This window comes from Ascaphus truei, chromosome 3 (assembly GCF_040206685.1).
Source record: "Ascaphus truei isolate aAscTru1 chromosome 3, aAscTru1.hap1, whole genome shotgun sequence".
Classification (NCBI taxonomy): domain Eukaryota; kingdom Metazoa; phylum Chordata; class Amphibia; order Anura; family Ascaphidae; genus Ascaphus; species Ascaphus truei.
The window spans coordinates 65975807-66003724 of record NC_134485.1 but is presented as its reverse complement, the minus strand read 5'-3'; the positions used below and the strand labels follow the sequence as shown (position 1 = coordinate 66003724).

The following is a 27918-nucleotide window of genomic DNA, read 5'->3' as shown; positions in this document are numbered from 1 at the left end:
AAACTTAGCAACTGGCTCCTGGTGGACCATTACTGAACAGACGATTACAACATAAATATTTATAACACAATTAATTATGAGTGTTAACATTTCCAAAACTTCACGTGTACAAGAACATAGTTGAAAGTTTGGAAACAACACAGTCTTCAGCATACATACAATAGTAATTAGATAATCTGAAGTCAACAAAACAAGGCCAAAGACATATTTTCTGAATTATAACATTTATTTTTTTTGTTCCTTTTGCGAGCGAGTAACAGGCCTGCTTGTTGTCTCTTGAATTTTCCTTTTTCTTTTGCCACCAACTTTAGGCACAACAGAGCCACTTTGAGTGGCCTCTGGCACTTCACGGGCAGGGCTTGTGGCCAGTGACTGTTCACCTACGGGGCTTGTGGCCAGTGACTCACCTACAGGGCTTGTGGCCAGTGACTCACCTACAGGGCTTTTGGGCAGTGATTCACCTACAGGGCTTTTGGGCAGCGATTCACCTACAGGGCTTTTGGGCAGCGATTCACCTACAGGGCTTTTGGGCAGCGACTCACCTACAGGGCTTTTGGGCAGCGACTCACCTACAGGGCTTTTGGGTAGTGACTGTTCACGGACAGGGCTTGTGCCCAGTGACACATGTGAGCAAGTTGGTAGACACTGCACAAGTGATGGTTGGTCTGTTTCATGTGTGTCTTGTTTTGTTTTTGTCGCCTCCTTTGTAGGTGTCTGCTGCTGAATTTGTACAGATGGCAGCGGTAGGATGTCATCAGGAACCTGCACAGCAATGTCTGCTACTTGACCGGTAACATTTGGGCCTGGTGAATGAATATCAGATGAATGTGGTGAAAACTGACCTGCATGAACAGATCCTGGCTGGGAGGTGTTGAATTGTGGTACATTAGTCATTCTCCAGTAATTAGCTTGTGTTTGCTGAACAACTAATGCTTCGAATGAGGTGTTGATTTTTTGCAACTGTTTAGGCACTTCAATGAAGACTCTGTGGAGATGTGCCAATTGTGATACTGTTTCTTCCTGCAGTCCAATCATCCTTTCCAGCACTGTCATCATGTCTGAATGGCGACGATTTTCTGCGTCCACTATTTTTCCCTCTGAAGCTACAATTGCATCGTATGTGGAAGTTGATGGACGATTTGGCGGTACAACAGTTTCTATTGGCACCTCTTCATGGTCACATGATTGTATTTCAGTCTCTTCTGTGGCGTCATCCTCATCATACTCATCATCCTCATCACCATGATGTTCTAAAAAGAAATGTACACATTATTAAATGGCATGTTAATGTATGCTGTGTTACTATGTAATTGTACTGTGTCCTAAGTAACACCTAACATGTTAGCATACGTTTTATAACCTCATTAAAAACTACCTTGACTTACGAATAATGTTTGGACTCAGTATGAAATATGAATGAATGAAAAGTTGCTCTAAACTCAGAAGTCCTACATGATAATTAACATCACTAACACAATACATGTTGCCTTACACTTAATTTTCACTGACACTAAGTAATCCTATTTAAAGAAGATGTGCAAAACAAATAATGCACATGACAACATAACATATAGAAGAGCACATATTATATGGCCAGCAAATGATACACTCACCTTCTAGTAGTGTTGAGCTGGCTGACCCAGGTGAAGACACTTGTTCCATCTCAGGTGACACATGTCCTCCAGGGGCAACTATATATAACAATAACATAAGTTTTACATTTACATGTGTAAATATTGAACAAACACTTATTGTATGTTCTGTATTTATGATTAACTAACAACATCAGTTCCTTAACCGAAAATGTGTGTGAAAGTGAACATAAATAGTTGTAATAACACTGTACATGCCTGTGTACTTAGAATTTTTGAGTTCCCTAACATACAACATACTATGTTTCTGCAGTAATGCGTGAGGATAAATAGATTAAATGAGTACATAAAAATCATATGTTGTGTAGTGATATCAGTATCATAATGTACATAACTATCATGAGATGACCATTCACAATGGTTATCATGAAGGTGGTCATATTGCAAAAAGTGTTGTTTTTGGTAGAGGATATGTGTGGTACATTAATCGAAGATGTGGCACACCTGAATGTGGCTGTGACTCAACAAGACAACACATGCAGTGTGTGATAATGTGTCTTTCATAGTAGTTCAACTATAGATATGAGTGAACTAATGTGTGACGTACGCTTTGATAAGTAATGAGTTGTTGGGGCATTTAGTAGCTAGAGTTAAGCTTTCAAATGAGTGTGATTAACTTCAGTTGTGCTATTCAGGTTGTAAGAAAGGTATTCCCTTCCCCAAAAAGCCTAATCAGCCACACCTTTCAATGACTTGAAACAGGTGCAAATGGTGTGAACTAAGTTGACCGTGAAATGAGGCTGTAATTAGTGTGTGTGCTGAACCCCACCCCCTCTGTTGAAGTGTATGCTGTGATGAGATATTAATTGCAGCTGCTTTAACACAATGGTAGATGAGCTAAGTAGTCATCTGCAGTGTTTAAGTTATGAAAACAATGACATAACATATGATACGTGTGCCTCATTATGCTGTCTGTATATGACATAAAGCAAAAATGGACCTTTTCATAAGCAACTATAGATGTGTTAGTGCCAGTGATGTTTGTAGGCCGTTACATGCAATTTCTTTGATGCATGCTTAAAATAGGCAGTAATGTCATGTTTGTCGGAGTAAAATCAATAAAATACACAATAATATGATACATATTTCTGTTCTGTACCTGTAGCTACTAATAATTTCTCATGAACATGTGTTACACATGTGTACTACCCTGTTGTTCCCCATCTTCGCCCACCATCAATTGCTTCCACTGCAGCTATGCATTTTGGGAATTCACATGTAAATGAGCACGCAATGGCACGTGCTATATTAGTTACTGCTTTTAGTAGGACTACTACATATATGTCTATTTTGAGATATATATATACAGAATCAGACATATACATATATAGATGCAGGTATGCTTATATTGTGAAGACAGTATAAAAAGCAGTGTAAATATGCAAAATAACTGTAAGCAACGACACGCCTAGTACAGTAATATTTATCACCTGCTGGAAATTGTGACGGATAAATTCCAATGTCACGGTCACCAGCCAAGCCTTCCACGACGACGGTAAGTAATTTTGGCCGAAGCAGCTCCTCCAATGGAGTCAATATGAGACGTTGTGGTGTGGGCCCACCTCCAGTGCCAGTAGCATGCACGCGTTGGTCTTGTATTTTCTTTTTCAATTTGGACCTAATATCATCAAATCTTTTCCGACAATGATACTTGTCCCTGACACTATTCCCACAGGCATTGACACCAATGACTATTGTGTCCCACATTTCTTTTTTGCTTGCTGCACTTGTCCGCCCTTGAAAAACATATAAAAGATATGAGGTAAATTAATAATAATATAAGCACCAGTTTCCTACACTGCTAGCTGTTCCAAGAGATAGCAAACATGCTGTTTTATGTGTAATATGTGCAGCACATGAGCATTCACTACTAAACCTATACATGTAAGCAAGGTTGCATTCATATTGTATGCAGTTCTGGCAAATTGACCGCCTGTGTTTATTTGTCCTTGTAAGGCATGATAAAAAGCTGTGTTTCCACACTAATGAACATAGAAAGATATTGTGTACCCATATTTGCATATGAACAAAACTCAGATGACCTAGGATCACATGTATTTGAATAATAAATGTAAAGTTACACTTACCTACTAAATGTCCATAGAGACTGTCATAGTGCTCCAGAATGCCAGTGACAAGAGCCCTATTTTCCTGGTCATTGAAGCGAGGATTACGTGGCTTCTCCACACGTTTTTTCCGAGCAGGTTTAGGGTCAGAGCTTGGCTGGTGCTGACTGGACTCTCCTTCTTCCAATGGAAGAGCCTCCAAAAGCTGGCCACCAGCAAGCACGCCACCACCAGACACCCCATCAGCAACTGCGCCACCAGCAGCACTCCCAGCACCAGCACTCCCACTCCTAGCACCAGCACTCACACTCCTAGCACCAGCACTCACACTCCTAGCACCAGCACTCCCACTCCTAGCACCAGCACTCACACTCCTAGCACCAGCACTCCCAGCACCAGCACTCCCACTCACAGCAACAGCACTCCCACTCCCAGCACCAGCACTCCCACTCACAGCAACAGCACTCCCACTCCCAACAACAGCACTCCCACTCCCAACAACAGCACTCCCACTCCCAGCAACACCACTCGCAGCACCAGCACTCCCACTCCCAACAACAGCACTCCCACTCCCAGCAACACCACTCGGTGCACCAGCAACATCACTCCCCTGAACAGAACGTTCACTCCGACGCGTACTTGCACGAGTAGCACTCCCACTCCCACCAGCATCACTCTTCCCACGCTTTGCGGGCATACTTCCAGCACTCACAAAAAACAGACAAGAAATGTACAGGCAATCACACGACCCACTTCCACATATAAAACAAGACAAAGATGTAAACAAAACAACAAAGGACAAAGCTCACCCAATACACAACAAGTCTCTCAGTCAATATGCAAATCTTCAATCGTCCAGCTCTGTGCGTCTCTCTCTCTCTCTCACTCCCAACAACACAGAGAATGATTAGCAGTACACGTTGCCTTTAAATATGGCGCGCAATCAAAAACATGCTTGTTTCGCCTGATTCAGCAAGATTTGTGATTGTGCAACCTAACAGCACCCCGCCACGCACGCCGATACACCTGTGTGTGATCGGCTCATCATCGTGAGAGTGGGCGGATTTGTTTTCTGGTTGATTTTGAATGTATTCGGCACTTACTGCATACGGAGAGGGAAAAACGCCAATAACATGAATAATCGATAAGCTTGCCGATTTCACATAATCGTCGCTTACTGCATGAGGCCCATAGTCTTCCCTAGTTTATGTAGACAAGAAGGAATCACCCGTAGAGATAACTACAAAGGGTGTATAGTGATGTTATCTACTCTACCAGTCTGGTAGATTAAGGCAGGGGTGCGCAAAATGGGTGGCGGGCCCCCGATATTGTTGGGGGGGTGCGACGGTTGCAGACGCCCCGCACTCTGCAACCTCAACATACCGGGATTCAGTAGTCTTCTGGACACGTCGCCATGGCAACGTGACATCAAATGCCGCCGCGTGTCATGTGATGTACGCGTCGCCATGGTAATGTGCGTCAAATGATGCAACGGGGTAACGGGACGTGACAGGACCCGCAGAGTCATTACAAGCCACTTCACAGAAAAGGGGGCGGCCCAAGCGCTGGGGCTAGCACATAAGGGGGGAGCGCAACTCAAAAACGTTGCACACTCTTGGTTTAAGGCATCTTCTATTACAGAAGCCTGAACAGTAAGGCTAGGTCCCCAGTGGCCACGGCTGCACGCGCGACGGCGTGTTCGCGCAGCACACAAGGCACCGCCCTCTATGTGGCAGGCCCCAGTCTGTGTGTGTACGTGAGCGCACAAGGCGCGATGCGCAACCCGCCTCGGCCAAAAGAAAATATCTTTGTATTTGGGTACGGCGGTCGAGCATTGGCCACGTCACGGCGGGTGATTCAGCCAAAGAGAGTGAACCAGCTGCGGGATGTCATGGCCGCGCCTTTGCCACGCCGCCGCACCGCGAGTTACCAGTAGTCCACCTAGTCGCGCTGATGCCGGGAACGAGCGCCGCCAGGCATCCCGTCGCGCGCAGCGTGCACACTGGGGTCTTAGCCCAGGCTGCCTGTATATACCTAAGTCTTATCAAGGTAGGATTAGAGCCGCTTCTAGGAGGGAAGCTGACAACAAGGTACATTTCCTCAGCCCATAGGATATTATGTTCCACACTGAAAGCAGTGAATGCCTGCTCATAATAGTCTTACTCACCTGTCCGCTCTAAGCAAAATGTGCCCACGTACTGGATTGCCCACGTAATATACTCCCTCTCTGAGCCCGACTAGTAACTAATTAAGATTAGGTTATGTAGGCTCTATATATAGCGATGTCTCTGGTTATATTATCTTTGCTTACGGCATTTATGATCTTTGTTAACGAGATTCTTGATATATGCTCATGTGATTGCCTGATGCTGCCAGTAGAATGTATGTATTATTGTATGTGTGTTTTTGTAACTTTGTCACTGTCGTGCTACCTCTTACATTATAGATAGCATAATACATAAGTAATTATGAGAGATTTACCCATACATGGTGTTTTTTTATTCAGTATGCTGTAATGACATATGAGCAACTTTATATACAGTGGTGTGAAAAAAGAAAGAACACCTCTTTGAATTCTATGGTTTTACATATCAGGACATAATAACAATCATCTGTTCCTTAGCAGGTCTTAAAATTAGGTAAATACAACCTCAGATGATAAACAACACATTACATATTACATCGTGTCATGACTTATTTAACAAAAATAAAGCCAAAATGGAGAAGCATGTGTGAAAAACTAAGTACACCCTTACTGCTTCCATAGGAATTAAGATGCTAAGTAGCAGACAGGTGCTGCTAATCAAATGCCCTTGATTAATTGATCATTATCAAGTGTGACCAACGCTATAAAAGCTGAAGTTTTAGCTATTTGCTGGTCTGGAGCATTCATTTGTGTGTTAACACAATGCCAAGGAGGAAAGACATCAGCAATGATCTTAGAGAAGCAATTGTTGCTGCCCATCAATTTGGGAAGGGTTATAAGGCCATTTCCAAACAATTTAAAGTCCATCATTCTACAGTGAGAAAGATTATTCAACAGTGAAAAACATTCAAGACAGTTGCCAATCTTCCTAGTAGTGGACGTCCCAACAAGTTCAATGCTCAGAGAAATTGCAAAAACAAACACAAGAGTTACATCTCAGACTCTACAGGCCTCAGTTAGCATGTTAAATGTTAAAGTTCATGACAGTAAAATTAGAAAAAGACTGAACAAGTATGGTTTGTTTGGAAGGGTTCCCAGGAGAAAGCCTCTTCTCTTTAAAAAGAATATGGCAGCACGGCTTAGGTTTGCAAAGTTGCATCTGAACAAACCACAAGACTTCTGGAACAAGACTTCTGGACCGACGAGACCAAAGTGAAGATGTTTGGCCATAATGCACAGTGCCACGTTTGGCGAAAACCAAACACAGCATATCAGCACAAACACCTCATACCAACTGTCAAGCACGGGGGTGGAGGGGTGATGATTTGGGCTTTTTTTGCAGCCACAGTACCTGGGAACCTTGCAGTCATTGAGTCGACCATGAACTCCTCTGTATACCAAAGTATTCTAGAGTCAAATGTGAGGCCATCTGTCCGACAGCTAAAGCTCGGCCGAAATTGGGTCATGCAACAGGACAATGATCCCAAGCACACCAGCAAATCTACAACCATAGAATTCAAAGAGGGTGTACTTTCTTTTTCACACATATATTTATATAATATAATAATATCGTCGATGAAACGGCCATAGAAGACAAGACCCGCCGCCAGCCGGGTCACTATATACTATAATTCTTATTTTATACTTCATAATTATTAGACACATATAATATGATTAATTGTTGTTAATCAATAATTATTGACAAAACTTTGAATTATAAATAAAAAAAATTCACAATACATTTTCAACATATTTTAGGCCGCACTGTATCAGGTGCAGCGGTGATTCTTTTCTCTTCTCCTCCTTTCTTTGTTCTGTGCATCATAAATTGATGGTATATACTTGTGCAAATATTTGTGGCACTTAATTTTCCTCTATGACATTTTATTGTTATATTACTAATTATTACTGAAAAATTCTGAGATATATGTAGCCTCTGAATTTCTAGTTCTCTGGTTAGGTTTGACCCTGAGATATTATGACATTGAAACAATATGGATACACTTTATAGACTACTCTTATACTGTTCATTTATGTATCCATTTTAGGTACTACACGTGTAGCTATAGTGGTGGTTCCATATGAGTCCCTTTAAGTACTTTCTATAATTGGTCTCCTGATATGTAAATTGATTGTATATTGTAAATTGTCTATGTATTTTACAAATAACACATTTTTTATTTTATTACTGGGATCTTTTATGTATTTCATGTATTAATATTATGTATATTTTTTATGTTTTGTTTTTATTTTTATTCATCATATCTTTCATGATTTGAATATTTGTCTTTCTTTGATTAGAATATATATATATATATATATATATATATATATATATATATATATAGACATATGGAGACCAGGGGATCCTGATAGCCAAAAAGAGACAGCACACTGCAGGTATGGTATCAAAAAAGTGTATTCAGTAACACAAGGCCGCCAACGTTTCGGTCCTCCCAACGGGACCTTCCTCAGGGCACTGCCCTGAGGAAGGTCCCGTTGGGAGGACCGAAACGTTGGCGGCCTTGTGTTACTGAATACACTTTTTTGATACCATACCTGCAGTGTGCTGTCTCTTTTTGGCTATCAGGATCCCCTGGTCTCCATATGTCTACATACTCTCTATGGGACAAGCATCTGCCTCCTGCAACAAAACCGTGAGTGCTAATCTCCATACCTGACTATATATATATATATATATATATATAATTTTTTTTATAGATTTTTATTTATATTTTATATTTTACTTTATATTATATTTTACTTTTTATTATTAAAATTTTTGTCCATGTGTATTACTTTTGGTATTATATATATTATATTTTATATATATATATATATATATATATATATATATATATATATATTCTCTCAACAAGCATTAATAGTGGTCTCTATATACTGTGTATGTATATTTCCTGAACTTTATATCGTTCCACCAGCATCTATATGGGTTAAAATTGTGTTTGACCATGTGACATACCTGTTGAATATTATCTAATTAGCTCTATTTCGTGATTGGCTACTCCAGCTATATATACTGAGTGAACCATATACCTCATAAATACCCCTGACGAAGTCTGCAAAGACGAAACGCGTAGGGTGTTAATATTTGGAGTATCTTTTATTTCATTATTGAACTTTTCACTTTGGGAGAACGGTGAAATCATCTTTGTACTGTCGGGACTCATTGCCATCACGGCGTTTGCTGCACTGTCAGTGTTTAGGCTGACCCGGAAGCCTTCCATGCATTACACGCATTGTGAGTGACGACGCTGACCCGGAAGCCCTCTACAACGAGTGAGACACTTGAACAGTGAGGAGGTGCCTGGTTATCTTCGATCCACGGAAGAATCACTACCACGGATTCCCCTCAACACAGCGATGTAAACGGCTTTCTATCCGGAGTTGCAGTCAAGTTTCTGCTGTACATGTTGCGATTCAGTATATATCTCATACATGCGATTTATTATTCTCCGTTTGGGAGTGAAAAGTTCATATTTTACCAGTCCCATATATAAAATTGTTAACCTTACTACACTATGAGTGCGCCTGTATTTTGTTTTTTTCTCCTTTGGATATCTTCAAGGGAGTGGTGTTCCCCTCAACCGGGCTGCAAAGAGTCTGAAGGACAGTGTTCTGGGACTGGTTTTTGTATTTTCTATATTTTTTATTATATATTTTTTACTATATATATTTTTTATTTTCATGTGTATTTTTTATATGTGTATTTTTTATATATATTTTTCATATAAATATTGGTCTTTTATAGTTGCTACAATTTTTAATTTCCATACTCCTATTAGTATATGGTTCACCAGTTCTTCACGACTTTATTGGTCAGTTTTTTGCTATCCATTGGTGCCACTCCTAATTTTCTTTCCTTGGTTTATATATATATATATTCATATATATATATAAAGTTTTTGACCTGCGCCCCCCTGCCTTGCAGCTCCAGCGTTTGCGCCCCCCCTCCTATGACCCGGGACGTCACGTGACCCCGCAGCATCATTTGATGACGCATTGCCATGGCGACTAACAATTTATGTCATAGGACTAGCTTTCGAGAGTTATCCTCCAAATGATGCTGCGGGGTCACGCGACGTCCCGGGTCATAGGAGGGGGGGCGCAAACGCTGGAGCTGCGAGGCAGGGGGGCGCAGGTCAAAACTTTGCGCACCCCTGGCTTAAAGCTTCAACACCACTCCCGTTACATAAATATAGATATTATTTTGAAAAACACTTTCTAAGCATGAGACTTAAAAAAACAATTTTTAATTATTATTATTATTATTTTTTTTACCAGGATTGAAGCAGGGGTCTCCAGAGCTGAACCCCATTCATTTCAGCTCAGCAGACCCCCTGCTTCTGGAGAGACTTACCTCCGTAGTAGGTGCCGGTAGCCGCTCTGCTCTGCTCGGCCACCAGGGCTTTAAAGTTTAATGCTCCCGCGTCACAATTGGAAGCCGAACCTAATGACGTCACAGCTTCCTATAGGTCCGCAGGGCGCGAGCGCTTGAAACTCCACCATAACAGGAACCCTGGCAGCTGTAACAGGACCTACAATGGAGGTAAGTATCTCCGGAAGCAGGGGGGGCCCCCGCAGACAAAATAAATGGGGTTCAGCGCCACTGTTTCAATCCAGCGTACAAAATAATGGCGGAAAAAAGAGCATGGATTGCTGCTTTAATTTATGAGCAGTGTCCTATGCTGCTCTTATGCTTTTAAGTCGGTAACATTGTAACAACATGGCAAGTTAGGCCTCGGCCAAGCTCCCCGCTGGCGTGCTGAGGTGAGCTGAGGCTCAGGGAAAGCGGGTGCTTTCCCTGGCCTTGCAGGTGCTTTCCCTGCGTGCCGTCAGGGGGCGGGCCGGGGCCGGGGGCGTGTCGGAGGCGGGCCAGTGACATCACGGAGCTGGTTTGCCCTCATTGGGCGAACCGCTCACGTGACCGGCCCTGCGCTCCACCAAGCGGGGGAATTTTAAAATTCCCTAAGACCTACGCTTCCGCGCGCGTGCGGAAGCGTAGGCGAGTCCCTACTAAAGCCGCTCTAATTGTGGCTGTAGGGGATCAGCGCACCTCCGCCAGCAAGCAGTAAGCTTGGCCGAGGCCTTAGAAGTGCAGAGCTGTGACTGTTAGCAGCTGCACCCAGGGCAATGAACAGTATGATCACCAATATCATATCCAATGTGCACTCTATAAATGGCTTCAGCTTTTCAAACTGCAGTGAAGATCTCATCACAAGTGTCCCACTGCATGGGGCTGAAAGCACAGGTGCTCCTCCCAAGAGCGCTGGGCCTCTGTAACCACCGCGTCCTCCCCTGAAAAATCTTGTGCCCCGCAGTTTGCGCACCCCTGCTTTAGTATGGGAATCACCCCCAACAAAAGTTAGCTCTTGCCCTCCTAGCCCACTGCCTTTACCCTGCTGGCCCCTGGTGCCCTGCATTGCTCACCAACCAGCCCAACCATGCTTTTTCCTGGGTGTGGAAAAAGAGTAGACCCTTGAAGCCTGCCCTTTAATACCTCTGGAGGGTCCTCCCCACACCCAGCCCTGCTTCTCCTACTCAACCTTAACCTCTTGCTACCACATCTCCCACCAGGAATGGGAAAAAGGAAGGAAGGTCCGTCTGGGGGTCTTAGCCCAGCGGTCCCACCCCTATCTGCCGAGGCTCCTTTTCTTCTTGTTATGGTCCTGCATCTGTATGACACCTTGTTCCTTTAAAGCTACAGACCAAACAATATCCTGCATGTGTGTTTTTTTAAATAAATTAGTTCTCTACTATGAGAAAATACTTGTAGCATTTTTTTTATAAACAAATCTTAATGACATTTTTAATGTATTATAATGTAACAAGTATTTTTGTTTCTATAGCAACCATTTCCAAAGTCACTTCCTCTTTTGAAACAGGCCCTGGCACACCCCTTTTTGAGCCCTGCCCTCTCTTGCAGTGCAACAATCTAGTGACTGCCTGGTCACATGATCTTCCCCACAGAACTTTGCATCGTTGGTCCTCTTCTGCTGCACTGACAGCCATTTAGTGAACCCCCGAGCCGAATCTTCGCCTCTCGATCACAATAGAACGGATCGATCGGCAACTTAGTTGATTACTTATCATTATGTGGATTGTATTAATGCACATATTGAAGGGAGGGGGGGGGGGAATGTAAAAAAAACAAACAAAAAAAAAACGGCAGCTTGGACTGCTGCTTTAAGAGTTATACAGTCATCTCAAATCACATCCAGGGAGCCCAAAGGATGAAAATCTACTGAGGACAGCATTGCTGGGGACCAGGTGTGTGCTTTGTTCCTCATAGCAAGTCACGTCACTGGAGGGATTCCCAGCATAAGCGTATCTATAGAGTAACACAATGACACCTGAGCAGTAAGACAATGTTATCTAATTGCTTTATTTTTCTTTGCTCAGTGTGCTACAAAATGAAATAAAAACAGCACGAACACGGGGCAGGATTCATGCTCCAGATATCAAGGCAAAGAGCGAGAGCGGCCCTGCCCTGAAGAGTTGGCAATTTGAGCAGTGGAGTGGGAGAAAATACGTGTAATTTAGCTGGACGTGTCACATTTAGTCTGCACTTAGACTTCAAATATAATAAAAATATAAATGCCTCTAGACGTGCTAATTCTGACCTTTCCACCGCATGAAAAATGATATGTGGGCAGCCGCCGGCACCCGACTGTATTTGAATAGCTGGAGGTAGCAGCCGTTGTACTGTAAGTCAAGAGCAACGTTCAAGGACGTCATTTACTTTTTGCAGTGTTTTCTTGGTTTGGAAAATGTTGGGAAGTGTGCTGGTTAGAGGGTGAACTGAATCCCTCAGTCCCAAGGCTGAGAAGAGGGTGATCTTACACTAGGTGAGTTTTAATTATGAAATGTGCAGAAAGTTAGCCATGAGCCCTAGGAGGTGGGCAGGCGGGCCCATCTCACTTCGGGCTGTGCATTAGCAAGTGCCATTGTGCAGGTTCTTGTGTCAGGGGGGAGGAGCAGCTCCTGGGGTATATTACATGGGGGGCTGTACCTTCTCTACCTTGGCACGGCAACAGAAGTTTTTTCTTGCCCGCCCTCCCTGTTTTGGGTTAGCACCAATAATGTATGTCCCCTTTGTGCGTGGTTTTCGGGTTTATCAGTGTTGTTCGTGAGTTATATATATATGTGGTGTATTCTTTTTACTTGCAATGTATTCCCCCCCCCTTTTTTTTTAAAGGGGGGAGGGGGGGTGAAAAGAGATGAAAATAAATGAGAGAAAATGTGAATGAGAAATAACAAGTGGAGCATGTTAGGTCTGGACTGGGTCCTAGGGCAGATGGTGGGCTAATGCCCTTGGTTGTTTCGGGCAGATGGCATAATGCCCGGCAGGTATATATTACCATGGTGGCAGATCCAGTTATCCGACCAGAACAGGCGGGGAGTTACGTGTACACGTGGACTCAAGACATAGCCACGGGCAGTCTGGTTCGGTTTACGGGTTATACTGTATATATAATGTTTATATGTTGGAGTTTAATAAAAGCTTCGGCCGTTATACCACATATACAGTGTGGCGTGTTATGTGTGTAAGTGTCTGTTATTGGGGGATGAGGGGGAAGGAAAAGTGGGGCATCCATGGGTCATGACTTAGGCTGCGTCCATAAAAGGACAAGCAGCGCTGAGCCGTGCGGACGCTCCGCGCTGAGCCCCTGCATCCTCAATGAGGATGCCTTGAGAGGGGGCTCACGTGAGCGTCCGCAGGCGTGCTGAGGCTTTGGAATTTTCAGCCGACAGCCAAGCTGTTTTTCAGCGCGCTGTCGGCTGAAAACATCCAATCAACCTGAAGCAGCGTCAACGTCACGGCGCCGTGACGTTGACGTCAGTGCGTCGTGGGCGATTGGCCCAGCGACGTCACTGCCCCGCCTCCAACCACCTCCCCCCGGCTCCCTTCGCGCACGCAAGTCCATGGAATCGCGCTGACTTCAGCAGGCGAGCCTCAGCGTCAGCGCGCCTCCGCTCTGCTGAACCCTCTATGGCCCCGGCCTTAGAATAATCATGCTGAACTTCAGCGTGTGCAACAGAGCCTTCTGAATATGCACAGCAATAACTGGAATATACGGAGCAGCCACTTAATATTGCATGCGATGGCACCTGTGGCGTGAACAAAATACATTACCTCTATCAGGCTGGCCATAATGCGTGCAACTGCACGCGCGAGGAAGCGCCATGGTGCGGCAGAATTTTGAAGAGACAAACTATTTTGTTTTCCGTGCGACGGCCGCGTCACGTGAGCGAACTATGAGCCAATGAGGAACACGCCTCCCCATCTGTCACTCGGGCGACAAGCACGCGCGACTCCTTTCACTCCGTCGCGTGCGCGTCTGCCCTATAATCGCGGCCTTAGGCAGAATACTTAGTCATTTTATCTTCTGCATCTGTGCATTTGTCAAACTATATACTCCTGACGAACAGGTCTCAGAACGGAGACGGTGTGGTGAGCTGCGGCACTATCCCAATCTATTCACATTCACCTTGAGTGATATATGCTGTTTTTATAATTTTATATTGTAAGTGTGCATTTTGTAGCAATACTATTAAGTATCTATTTTGTACCATTGATCTGCACCATGGAGATTTTTCTTTATCCTTTTATGCCCTAACCGACCTGACTTCTGAGTGAGAGGACTATTCTGCCTACATATAGAAGAATTCACAGACCCAAGTCACCTGTTGTTGCCCATACACTACTATTATCTCGTGAGTAGGCTGCACATAAGAGCCAAGATATTCTCCATGTTTATTCACATTGAACTGAACTGTCTGCACTTAGATTGTTCTTCTGTTGTTTTTCTCCTATATGCTCGCCCTGGGTTGCGAGAATATATATTGACCATCTGGGACCAGTGAAGACTGTCCCTTCCAGAGGGTCTGAGCAGGGGGTTACAACTTTGATTTATCACTTTATTTGGCACTATTCAAGTCACTGAAAGTCACACAATATTTTTTGTTTAAATATTTTCCCTTCATTATTAGTGATCACTAGTATTGTTTTAGCGCCTGTTTCTGCACCATCACTCTGTCAAACTATTTACTCTGCCCAATACTATCTATCTACAGTAAAATTGTCATAGTGCCTTATAAAATGCAGCAGTTCTCCTGGTTTATAAATAAAAAAGTAGTGATCTCTGGACCTTGTCTTGCTACTAACAGAGAACCAGTGGGCACTGATCTATTGAAGAAGGCTGTATGTCAGAAAGATGACGTAGCGAAGTATATAAGCAAAGGGTTGGTGCTGTTAAACCCCCACTAATAAAGGCACTTAACATCAAAGAGAATGGTACAGCTCTTCTTCACTTGGAGATTTGGGATTATCAACGGGAGGATTTGGAGGGTTAGTTTAATATTGCATATATCATAACAGGATCCAAACTTGTTGAGCTTCAAAGCACACCCTGAAGATCACTGCCAGATGTAAGAAACTTAAATATAACGTTTTATATATTTGCAGCAGGCGCACATTGATGCAAAGGGAATTTTTTGTTCCACACTAGAGCAACTCTATTCTCCTTCTGTGTTCAGGGATCCAGTGCAGAGTTGGCATCAAAGACAAGAACAGAAGGAACTACAATTAAATAATATGTAGCGTAGTATGTTTGTCACAAGATGTAATTCTCCAAAATCCAATTTCTTATGCAACCACATTAGCATCAAGAATACGCGCTTGGTCTCAGAATCTCCAGGAATGAATCTGTAGTTGAATCTTCCCATCACCTCAAAAAAGGGGGAGATAATTAAAAAAAAAAAGTCCAATAGCGCAACACCATAAAAACATATATATCTTTTCATTATGAACTCATATTTCTCTCCACGGTTGACTTCACTTCCGTTCTCCGCGACGGCCACTTTCGTTCATCGTGGGATCCTCTCTGTTGCTTGGTACCCTACGCATTTCACAGATGCTTCTCGCCGCTTCCTCTACCCTTGAGAAAGCTATATAGGTTTTTTGGTGTTGAGGTATTTAGCTCTTTATTATCTCCCTATTTTGAGGTGAAGAGAAGATTCAACTATAGATTCCCATTCTTCGAGAATTGCCCTAAGAACGGCTCTGCGTCTTGGGGGGGGCGTACTCCCTCCTCCTGTCAGCACCAGGATCCAAATTCCGCCCGACCGGAGAGGGGAGACCTGGAGGACGGAGCTGGGGAGTCCCTGAACCGGTGCAGGACCGCACCGCTGCTCACCCCAAGGTTGGGAAGGTGGGTGGGTGGGTGTGTGTAGCTGGGGGAGGTGCGTGTGTGCGCATAGGGGGGGGCCTTACCTTATGTGGGGCGGCCTTCCTTCTGCAGCGTCGCATTGTCATGGCAACGTGTGACTTCCTGACCCTGCAGGAGGAGGAGCCCCACTGCCGGCATGCCGCCTTGGGACCCGCCAAAGGCAAGGTCGGTCCTGATATTGAGACCAAGAGAGTATTCTTGAAGCTAATGTGAGTGCATGAGAAATAGATTTTGGGGAAACATACTACAAACATTCTATACTATATTTTGTTTTTCTGTTCCTGTCTTTGAGGCCAAGTCTGCGCTGGATTTCTGGACAGGACTTGTAAAGTGTGCTTTTTAGGGGAAAGCTATCACAGCAGCAGTCTAAACAGTCTAGATTGGTTTCTGATATGTTAGAAGGGTTTAAAATATTTTTTTTTCATATCACATTATCTGTACACATACGTAAGTAGATGAATATATTAAACACAGAAGTTTTATAGCACTGTGTGCTCATTTGCATGTAATTTCCCAGAATCCTTTGCTGCAGTGGAAGCAATGCATGCAAAGAGATAATGAGAAAAAGCAGGGTTGCAGACGTGAGTGTGCTCACAAGTAATACTTTTTATTAGATATCTATCGTCGTGTAGAGGTAAAAATCATTAAGTGCATTTTTGCCAAAAACGAACTAAATGCAGTTCCAGACTTGGAATTTCTTGATATTTCTATTGAAAAACAAATTAAAGACGCCTAATCTTCAGAACTTGTCATATCAAAAAAAAAATTCTGTTAAAAAGAACATTTAATCGCATTTTCAACAATACTCAAAGAATTTAGTTAATGACTTTCACCTCTACAATGACAATATACAGACTTACCTTTTTGCCATCGATAGGCCCGGGGGCAACCCTCCTCCAAAGCGTCATGACGTCACGTTGTCACGGCAACGCAGCCTGATAATGCAGCAGCTCTTTGTTCGCGCCGCGAGCACTGTCGCACGCGCCATCTGTGCACACTATAATCGCGGCCTAAGTGTCACTGTTTTCTTTGTAGTGGTAACAGAAACAAGACAGACCTGCAGAAGCTGCTGTGTGTTCTCCTCCCCCTCTCTTTACGCAGAATTTCAGCTACTACATAACTCAGCCATCCAGGGTTGCCACCTTCAACTGAAGGCCAACCCGGGGGGAAAAAAAAACCCCTAACTTGGCGGCGTCTCCCGGCATCCTGCTGCAATTCCCCCTCCAACTGCAATGAACATGGCTGCGCGGCGTCAAATAACGCATAGCGTCATGACGTCACGTAGCGGCACAGCCATGTTCACTGCAGTTGATGGGGGGGATTGCAGGAAAATAACGGCGAATGCCGGAGACGCTACCGCACCCCACTGCCACCCGGAGATTGACAACGGCAAACCGTAGCCTGGAGATAAGAGCCCGCAACCCGGAGTCTCCAGGTCAAACCTGGAGAGGTGGCAACTCTGCGAGCCATCGCTTACCTACAGCAACACGTCTTCTGCTCAGAACTGCCAGACTCACACAAGGCAAACAGCCTCATCAAAATATATCTGGGAATATTTTCCTACGATTAAAGGCTTGTAAAGCAATAGGGAATTAAGAAATGGAGTAGTCATCACCCCAATCTCACTCTTAAGGCCCACACAATATCTTATTTTCCTTTGTGAGTCTGCACTGACCTTGTTTAACCTCACGAATGATGGTTTAAATAAGGACATTGGAAATAATTGCTTGCATCGCATACCCCTCTGTCAGCAAAGTGCCTGATATTCTAATCTAATCTGGAGATGCAAGCTAAGTATATGTACTTTTATTGCAAAGATAAAAAGGGAATATGTTGCAGATGTCATCGGATACTAAGTGAATGTACCAATGTGTTTAATGTGAGAGTAAATTTAGTGTAAATCTGCAAATAACAGTTTTTTCAACAGAGAAGAATCAGAGGCTCAGTCACTAAAAGTGTGCATTTGTGGGAAATCACATACATGAATATATTTTTGAAACAGTAGTTAACGTGTCTGTGGCATGTTCCATGGATGTTAGCATGTCATGTACAGTAACATGCCCTCAGTAAATGCACATACAGTATGCAAAGCCGCATGTAAATGCTACTGAAAAGGAAGGATTACGGTTAAAGCAGTGTTGCAAATGTCAGCAAAAACAAAGCGATACCCAAATATAATAAATGGAATGGAATTTGTATTCACACGTGAATGATTCCGTTCCAACCACCCCAGTAGTGTACCATGTGTGTTATGGTCACTATCTTTGGTTTGTCTTATCCAAACCTTTATTCACATCCTTAATCATACAAAGTAAACAGCAGTTGGAATGCTATTTTGTTTGATTCACAGAACAAATTGTGCATTAACAGAAATAAATACAAAATATCATGTGGTATAAAAAAAAACACACAGTTTTATGTATTTAGCTTAAAAAAAAAGTTTTTGGCATTAAAGTACCACAAGGAAACTGATCTGGAATACAGGTATTTGCCTCACTAAGCCTTTTATATAACTCAAAACGTCCACATTGTTGATGCCAGTACAAATGGATGGAAAGAGAAAATTCCTGCACCATTAGCTGGATACACGTATTATATGGGATTTTGCACCCTTGAAGTGCCTCCTTATTATGAAGCAATACATCTCTATCCGCTCCATTTCCAAAACCAACAAAACTCTTCAGTTCCAGGAGGTCCTCCTGGGGCTCTAATATATTATCTTAGGGTCCACCTAGAGCAATCTTTCTTAAACCTACTGCCTCTGTTTTTTCCCCCATTACCCCATTCACCTAGCTTCTTTGATTTGCTACTAATCTGCGGCATCTTTGACCCTCTGGCTCAGGTAGGCTAAAAAATAAAAGGGGTTAGGCGGATCTTCTGCTTTGAGGAGACATCTCTCCTAACACCAATGTGAACTAATGGCATGTGCGTGTTCTATAGGGGAAATGTAGGTGATTGACACTAATTTTATACAAATCAAACACGTATTTTTAAACGCTAAATGTTTCCATGGTAACCCAATACTTTATTTAGAGTATTTATACAATCTTCACCCAATCTCTCTGGTGGGAACGCTGTTTGTAAATGTAAGGACATTATTCATACAGTCGTTCTCTGATGTTGTGTTTGGCTAGTGATGGCAGCATGATTTGTTTAAAGAGATTAAAGAGACAGTCTAAAAGTGATATGTTTAAAAAAAAAAAAAAGGGTTTGAAGCAGGGGGTCTCTGAACCAGAACCACGTTGATTTCAACTCCGGGGATCCATTACTTCCCGAGATACACACCTCGGACGTGGGTGCCGATAGCAGCTCCGGCTAGGCTAGTTGGGGTTATCGAAATGGCGGCTTAAATGTCCTGCATTACACTGGCCAATCGGAAGCTGTGACAACATTCCTTGTGTCTTCCTATTGGCCCACATGATGCTTTAAACAGCAGAGAGATCACTGGAAGCAGGGGGCCCCCGGAGCTGAAATCAACACGGTTGAGGTTCGGCGACCCCCTTCTTCAAACCTATTGGTAAAAATATATAATAATAATTGATTGCGGTCATGAACCAAGAGCCCCCGGATTGAAAATAAAATAAGAGTTTTACAAATTTGGGTCTGAGATCCTACATGAAGAAAATCACAATTACAAATATCACTAAACATACCGAATTGAATTCTGCTTTTGTTCAGAGCTAGTTAGGAGCTTAAAACTGCAGCAGTTACAAAGTGGCAGTAACCAATGCTGAATCACGAAGGAGTCCCTCAAAAAATGTCCCTACATAATATCTCTTGAAAACATAAAACTACTGGAGCATTTTACAAAAAAGAATGTGGTCACGATGAATAGCAAAAGTAATGGTGATTTGTCCAAAATTATTTTGGGTGTGTCCATCTACTAGGATTGGTGGTACTTCTCCTATTTAGGGGGTAAAACAATATACCATTGCATCGCGATTGGCCAAAAACCCACATTCAAGTCAATGTAGTAAAGAGTGTCTCATGGGTGGGATTCTTATAAGTGCAGACAAAGGGGCCTATGCACTAAGCAGCGATAAGCCACTTATCGCCACCTTATCGCCAAAAAGGCCTACAGCGATTCAGTAAGCCCCAATAAGTCCGCGATAAGAGACCTTTTCGGCAATTTTTTTGGCCGAGAAAACTAAATCGCCAAACGCGCAGCGATAAGCCACTTATCGCCAGGTTTTCAAACTCGTGTAATTCTAGAAGCCCCGATTAGCTTATCGAGGCTAATTGCGGCTCTAGAATTAAAATTTCCTCTCAAAATCGTCTCGCCAGGATAAGTTGGCATTAATATCAGCACCGGAGACCCCCGGCATCAATCCGATGCAATAAAAATGCCTTTACAGTCAGCTTCATTACCTTAGCTAACTGGTAAGGCAATGAAGGGGTTATGGCACAATAGCAGCTTTATTGGGGGCAGAGTGGGGTGAGTGAAGCGGGTACTTGGCCCTTTATTCCCCCCCTCTGCCCCCAATAAAATTACAATATGTACTACCCACCAATACACAACCCACCCCCTGTGTCCCCACATAAAACCATAATTTTTGTTTTCTATACACCGGATTGATACCAGAGGCCGGCGGGGTTCCCCACGTGGTCGCCGTGGGTGTCTGGGGTCCCCAATGGGGTGTCCGGGTGGTCCCCAAGGGTGTCCATGAGCCTCCGGGTAGTCCTGTGGGTGTCTGTGGGCCCCAACGGGGTCCCCGGGTGGTCCCCACCGGTGTCTGGGGGCCCTCGGGTGTTTCCCACAGGTGTCAGGGGGCCCTCGGGTGGTTCCCACATGGTGCCTGGAGGCCCTCGGGGGGCCCCACAGGTGTCTGGGGGCCCTCAGGTAGTTCCCATGGGAGTATGGGGGCCCTTGAGTAGTCCCAGTGGGTGTCCGGGAGTCCTCGGGTGGTCCCCGTGGATGTCCACAGGTCCCCGCAGATCCCCGCTGGCCTGCGGTAACAATCCTTTTGTAAAAAAACTAATTTTGAAGACATAGCAATAAATACACCTCCAACCCCCCCCCCCCCCCACCTCATACACATACAGTACAGTAATGGCAAAATAACTATTATCCAGATATGGATAATAGCTCGTTTGCCCATTACTAAATCAAACATTAGCCAGGCAGCATAAATAATTAAATAAACCTTTCTATATGCCCCTGCCATCATGAAGGGCATCCTCGTCAGCATACTGCGGGGCCATGTCCTCCGTTGCTACAAAGAATACATTAAATAAAACAATCTAATGGCCCCTAACCCCTTAATCACCTTTGCGGTTAATAACCGCTATAGTAAATAAGGGGTTTACCCACCCTCCCCCGCTACCCACCGAGGAGGCCTAACCACCCACAACGGACCCACTATACCCACCCTGTATCCATTGATAGGCAGAGTGGTACATCATACCCATATAATATGGGCATGATAAGCCACTATAGCAGTCAATGGCCACCCTAATAAAAATGCATGAAGACTCAAAAAACATAATAATAAAACATACACAAGCACCTAAACGCCACAATTCAACAAATAAAAACACTAGCCAACAAATAAAATAATATAATAAAAAGGAGTAGTAATGGGAACAGTGCACGTTTTAAATTATGATGCTTATTCTATACACCTGAAGAGGACAATCAGGGCTTTTTGGCCAAACACGGCCTGAATGTCCACTTCTGCTAATATAGAATAAGCCCCTAAATATGTCAAATGAAAGCCTTCATGTATTGTGGATGAATGGTACACTTTAAAGAGCTGATGTTGAGTTGCACAGCGAGGAGATAGATGCGGAGTATTCATGCCAACAGACTGAACCACTTCTGAATGTTCTGTACATAGAGCATCTGTTATCTGTTGTAAGAAGATCTACAAGCTATTCAGAATGAAGCATTGCGACTGTTCAATGTCACAGCCATGATTTCTAACACCTCCTTTGAAAATTGTATCTAAGTTAAGCTCCCCTGTAAACCGTGGATAAAAGTGTAGGTGAATGTGGGCGCAGGTGCACAGTATTTATGACAACCACTTGATCCGATGTTCTGGTGCATGACTGTCTAAAGAAAGCAACATATCTTTAATAGTTAATCGATTGCTTATATAGCCAAGTCTCCTTGGACTATCATTCCCTGACCCTGGTTCTTCTGTAAGTCCCCATAATGTGTAGGCAGTGTGGGCATGATTTCTGTGGGTCTGTTCTAAGTTCAGTGTGTGATGTTATGTTGTTCAGCAGGTATGAGCAATAAAGTTATTAGTGGCCTCTCACAGGAGTAAGGGGGCCTATGTCAAGAAGTCTATGTCTATGTAGTGAAGAGCAATGAGAGTGAGTGAGTTTGTTCTGATTCAGACTTCAGAGAGTGAGGTTCTACTGGAATAGATGCCAGAATGTGTATACTTTGCATAGAGAAGTGGCTGAGGCCTAGTCCAAGATGGGATAGGGTATAATGATGTACAATTCAGTGCATGTACCATAAAGATGAATATACCTCAGACAAATATACATCTGGTGCAGTCTTTGAAGCATGGTAATGACTAAAGGAAGAAAATTTCATCCTGAAACCTCAGGATCCTCTTGGACTGAGGCGCTGACCACTGAGGAAATCACCGCAAACCTGTCCTGATACTCCCAACACCACCGCGGAGATCTCCGGCCTTCTGTTTGCCTCACAGGTTGACCACAGCAGCCACAGTATACACTGATAGCAAGAACATTTCCCTGAGGGTAGGGGACAGAGGGCTACACTTACTATCAAAAATAATTAAGCTACAAAGCGATAAACTGCTGCCAACAGGAGGAGAAGTAGCAAGACGGCGAAAAGGATTGTGTAGAATTGGTCTATTTACTAAAGTGAGGTTGTCCTTATTGTCCACTAATGGTTGTTGCCCTTTAGCAAATGTACCTCTTTAGTATTGTAACGAGTGCTCACCACAAACAGGACGGGACCGCAGGGCTGTGGTGGGGATGTTAGAATACAGCAACCAACACCCGCGCAACCGTGTCCGGATTGCAGGGTCATAGTCGTGTAGCTGGGTCAGGGTAGGAGAGATCAGGATAGTCGTAATACTCGCCGTGGTCTAGGATTGGAGAAGTCGGATGGTCGCTGTGCGTAGCCGGGGTCCAGGAGTTGAGAGATCAGAATGGTCATGTGCGTAGCCGAGGTCCAAGGGTTAGAGAAGGTAGAGGTCCGGGTACAAGCTGAGGTCAAAGGTACAAAAGGTCAAGGCAGAATGCACAGAGCAAAAGCAGGGCAGCAGGATGCTTGAGGCAAGCACAAGAACACAAGTTTATGCTCAGCCAATTTGCCTCAGGGCTGAGCATATAAAGAGCAGGGAGCCAATGGGAAGGCTCCTCCAGGCTGTGAGTCATGCATAATTATAGGTAGGCTGTGTACTGATAGGCAGGGGCGGAGTGTATCACAGCAGTGGAGTAATTGGCAGCATTAACCCCTTGAGTGCCCCTGGTATTGCGGCGCTGATGTGAAGTGGGAACAGTGACGTCCTCTGTTGCGGGACGGGGCGCAGGGGCGGAGCCTAGGTCTAGTGCCGGCAGGAGTACTGTGGCGCTCGCGCGCAGTGCACGCATGAAGGACGTCACCCAATGCATCACGGGACGCGTCACTTGGGCGGGACCGAGGTCCAATCCTCACAAGTATCAAGGTATTGTCCTTTTTGTATCATCCTTATTGTGCCTGGTTTGAGTCCACTTCAAAATACAGAATCGAAATTCCATTATTAAGTACATGAGTAAGTAATGGTGAATAAAAAAGTGACAAAACCCCTCCACCTTACAGCAATGGTAAGGAAGATTTATGAGCATGTTCACACATCTCGTATAGGTCCACAAACCTGCCTTACCCCATAATCGTGCAGCATACCTTGCACTGCAGCAAAGGATTCTGGGTAATGACATGCAAATGGACACTCACAGTGGGCCACTTTTTGCTTCTGATTCACTTTAACCTGGACCCCTATAAGTTTAGCTGAGGTAAGGCAGGTTTGCGGATCTGAACATACAGATGCAGCGGCCGTTATTCGAACAAATCACGGAGCAGTTTTTGTGTGCTCTGCTGTATTCCACACGGCATTAACGCGGCCAATCACCCCAGGCACAAGTGTTTATTGCGGTTGCTTTGTTTGAATTTCATGGATTCTGTTTCTTTGTGTGCAATGAAATGAATGAATTATAATGTATACAGTACTGTGCTACTGTGACAATTTCAGGCGTTTAAAAACCAGAACACTAAAATGCCATTTTCTGCACTCGCCTGCACTCGCGTCTTAAGGCGGTATGGTTGGAAGAAATCCCGCGCCATGACATGGCTATTCCGAGGTATATAACGCGTGAAGTGTTCGAATAACAGCTGCTACATATGTAAAGTGTTCTTAATCATTACTAACTACGGCGGCGGCCCCGCTGGCGCTGACCGCGCTCATGCTTGAGTGGTGACGTCACCAACACTCCAAGCATGAGTGCGGGTGTCCTGCAAATTTTACAAGTGCGTGCGGGGGGATTGCATGGGGGGGCCTATTGAGCACGTTTCCAACACACTTTTTTTGACTTCCCAAGCGCCAAGCTTGGGAGAGCGTGCGCGCCCGCGCGCATGAGCGGGGACGGCAGAATTCACTTTGCACAAAGTGAGCTCGGCAAGCGCCGCCCGCTCAGCGCGGTCAGCGCCAGTGGGGCCGCAGCCTAACACATACAAGGCACTGCTTTAAGCTTGCATACAACTATTGCTAAAGAGAGGCAACTTTCAAGAAGGGAAGGCAACACGTACATTTCATATTTTGGAAGTCGAAAGGCATATGTCACATAAAAGATCTCTTTAATAATCATGATAACTCCTTCTACACTTTCCAGCAATTAAAAGAAGATCACAATATACCAAAATCAAACTTTTACGCCTACTTACAGACAAGACACTACACCAACAATGTTCTCCATAAATAATCACAAATACATTGGATTCTTTAATAAATATTTCACGTTCACGTACAGTAGGCTGACCACATCTAACCTATACAATTGTGTAATAAAGGTTAATATTTACAACCAGCAATCACGTGGCTTGGATGAAATGGTAAAATTACCTATAAAAATCTCAATCTGACCGTTGAACCGATGCTGACAAGGATTACTATTTCGCTTAAAGTTATGTCTTTGTCGATTTATCAGGAAATACATTATAGCATTATACATAGAGTCAGGGCCACTGCAAAGGCATTCAGCGCCCTGAGCGAACCTTCAGCCTTGTGCCCCCTCCACATTGATTTGTTTTTAAAATGTTATTGTAACAGGAACTTTTCACTGTTGAGAAAAACTAAATCCAGCCGTGTGCTGGTTAATTGCACAGGCAATCAACCAGACTCCACCTGGCTGATTAAGACTGTGTTAGAAAAAGCCTGTTATGAGAAACAGGAAAAAGATTTCCGTAGCCCACAACTAGGGCTGACCAGAGGAACAGATGTCTTGAGCTGCAGAAGGACTGTATGCTGATAGCAAGACAAGGGAACCCAACCTCTATACCTGGACACAGACCTTGCACACAAGGGTGTTGACCCAGGAGAGCAGAGAGGCCTTCCACTACAGCTACAGCAAACAGATAACAGACTTTCTTCTTGGACTGTTGTATATCTATATGTATACTGTATATGTTGGGGGTGGTAACAAGCTTAGCTACTCACCCAGTTAGAAAGGGACGGAGTAAAGGTGTAGATATTCTCCAAAGTGGAGTAGGCCTTTATTTTGTTTATTTTTAGTGTTTTTGCCGTGTTAAAGGAACAGGCGCAATAAAGCCTCATTTTAGTTTCACCTTAAAACGGACTCCATTGTGTACCTCTGCACACGTCTCTTACAGTTATACCCCCACTCTCTCTCCCACCCTCCTCTCCCTTACTCTCCCCCATCTTTTACCCTCTCCTTTTTCTTACCCTCCTCCTCATCCTCTCTCAACTCCCTCCTCATCTTCTCACCCCCCTCCTCATCTCTCACCCTCCCCTCTCATCATCTCTCACCCTCCCCTCTCATACTCTCTCTCACCCTCCCCTTTCATCCTCTCTCTCACCCTCCCCTCACATCCTCTCTCACCATCTCCCCTCATCCTCTCTCCCCCTCCCCCTCATCCCCTCTCACACCCCCCTCCAAATTGTATCTCCTTCCTCCTAATTCTTTCACCCCTCTCCTCCTCATTCTCACTCAATTAAAAATGCCTACCTGGCTTCCAGACTGGCTGCGCTCTTCTTGTGGTGGAGCAGGGGAGGACCTTTACTGGAGCAGCGACAGACACTGGAAGTCAGTGAAGGCTTTCGGGTCGGACCGCTGGGGCGTGCTCCACCCCGGCTATCCTCCTCCTCTGGCTTGTTTTGTTCCCTCCTCCGCTGCTGCCCTTCTCCGCTCCCACCAACATCCTCCTCCAACGCCCTCCTCCTTTCCCATTGCCCTGCTACGTGATGACTGCCCGTTATTGTCCTCCTTCACACCCAAAATGTGCCGCCCCAGGCGACCGCCTAAGTCGCCTAGTGGTTGCACCGGCCCAGCATAAAGCATACACTCCCGTGCTGAGCATAAGAGACCAAATTAAACTAGCTCCAAACAATAATTGTCCGTCTGCTCCTCTCTAGAATGAGGGATTACACAGTATATTATCTCTGGCACTACGGCAGGATATTCAAATGTTTTGCAAGTAGTAATTAAACTTGGAAATTCTGCCAACTCCTAAATATAAAAATGTTAGTTAAATTATTAAACAGGAAGACACTGTAACTAAAACTAAAACCTATACCAAGATGCTGGAGATTATAGCTATGGCAGCAAGGAAATTAATTCTCCATCAAAGGATACAACTTGGTAGGTCACCAAGTTTAGAATGCTAGAGAGATAACATTAACTTTCTATTGAGGATGGATTGAAAGAAACTAATCTAACTAAAGAAGAAGACGCAAACAAATGATTTGGTTTACGGGAGAGTTTTATTAATACTCAACCCAGAAAATATATACAGTACATGTAAACTCCAAATACACTTCATGGTATTCCTTGAAGCAGCAATCCAAGCTGCCTTTTTTTTAAAATTATTATTATATATTTTTTCCTTTAATATGTGCATCAATACAATCCACACAATGATAAGTAATTAGTTACGTTCACCTGTGATCGATCGGCAAAGATGCGGCTCAGGGGTTCACTAAATGGCTGTCAGTGCAGCAGAAGAGGACCAAAGATGCAAAGTTCTTTGGGGAAGATCATGTGACCAAGCACTCACTAGATACACTTGGTGCACTGCTAGAGAGAGGGCAGGGCTGAAAAAGGGGTGTGCCAGAGCCTGTTTCAGAAGAGGCAGGGGATGTGACTGTAAATTGTTGCTAAAAAAACAGAAAATGCTTGTTACATTATAATACATTAAAAATATAATTTAGAGTTGTTTAAAAAAAAAAAAAAATGCTACAAGTATTTTCTCATATGCATTTGCCGTGCTCTCGGGCCTATCGGACTTACATGTGTAGCTTGAATAACTTTTAAGTATAACTCGCAATTATTAAGGAAAAGAGAATAATAATAACAAAGAAACGAGAACAAAAGAAAAGAATAAGCCTTATGACCAGCTGCGGATTTGAAAATCCGCCGCCCCATGGCACTTAGCTGTGTCGGCCGCTTCCTTGCTGCTGCCCCCTCCATCTCCTTTGGAATCCCAGCGTTAAATAACGTCACGATGTCGCGTTACCATGTCAACGCCGTCACGTTGATGACGTCCGCGGAGTCATTTGACGCTGGGATTCCGAAGGAGATGGAGGGGGCAGCAGCAAGGAGGC

General features: G+C 44.0%; 2 protein-coding genes across 5 annotated transcripts in view; both read right to left on the bottom strand.

Annotated features, from left to right (window-relative positions):
- The window catches only part of ANKRD13B (ankyrin repeat domain 13B), a 135080-nt gene that overhangs the window by 71637 nt on the left and 35525 nt on the right, over positions 1 to 27918 (bottom strand). The window lies entirely within an intron of this gene.
- On the bottom strand, positions 226 to 23129 carry LOC142490566 (uncharacterized). Its single transcript, XM_075592985.1, has 4 exons — positions 23013 to 23129; positions 21738 to 21966; positions 1614 to 1691; positions 226 to 1250 (listed from the first exon to the last, which is right to left on the bottom strand). Exons 1-4 carry the CDS (start codon positions 23127 to 23129, stop codon positions 226 to 228), a joined length of 1449 nt encoding a protein of 482 aa, XP_075449100.1.

Coding starts and splice junctions, on each gene's coding strand:
- LOC142490566 (XM_075592985.1), bottom strand. CDS start 23,129: ATGACCCTGCAATCCGGACACGGTTGCGCGGGTGTTGGTTGCTGTATT. Junction 1,692..21,737: donor CCTGATTGTCCTCTTCAGGT/GTATAGAATAAG, acceptor TGTTATATATAG/TTGCCCCTGGAGGACATGTG. Junction 1,251..1,613: donor CAGCTCAACACTACTAGAAG/GTGAGTGTATCA, acceptor ATTTCTTTTTAG/AACATCATGGTGATGAGGAT.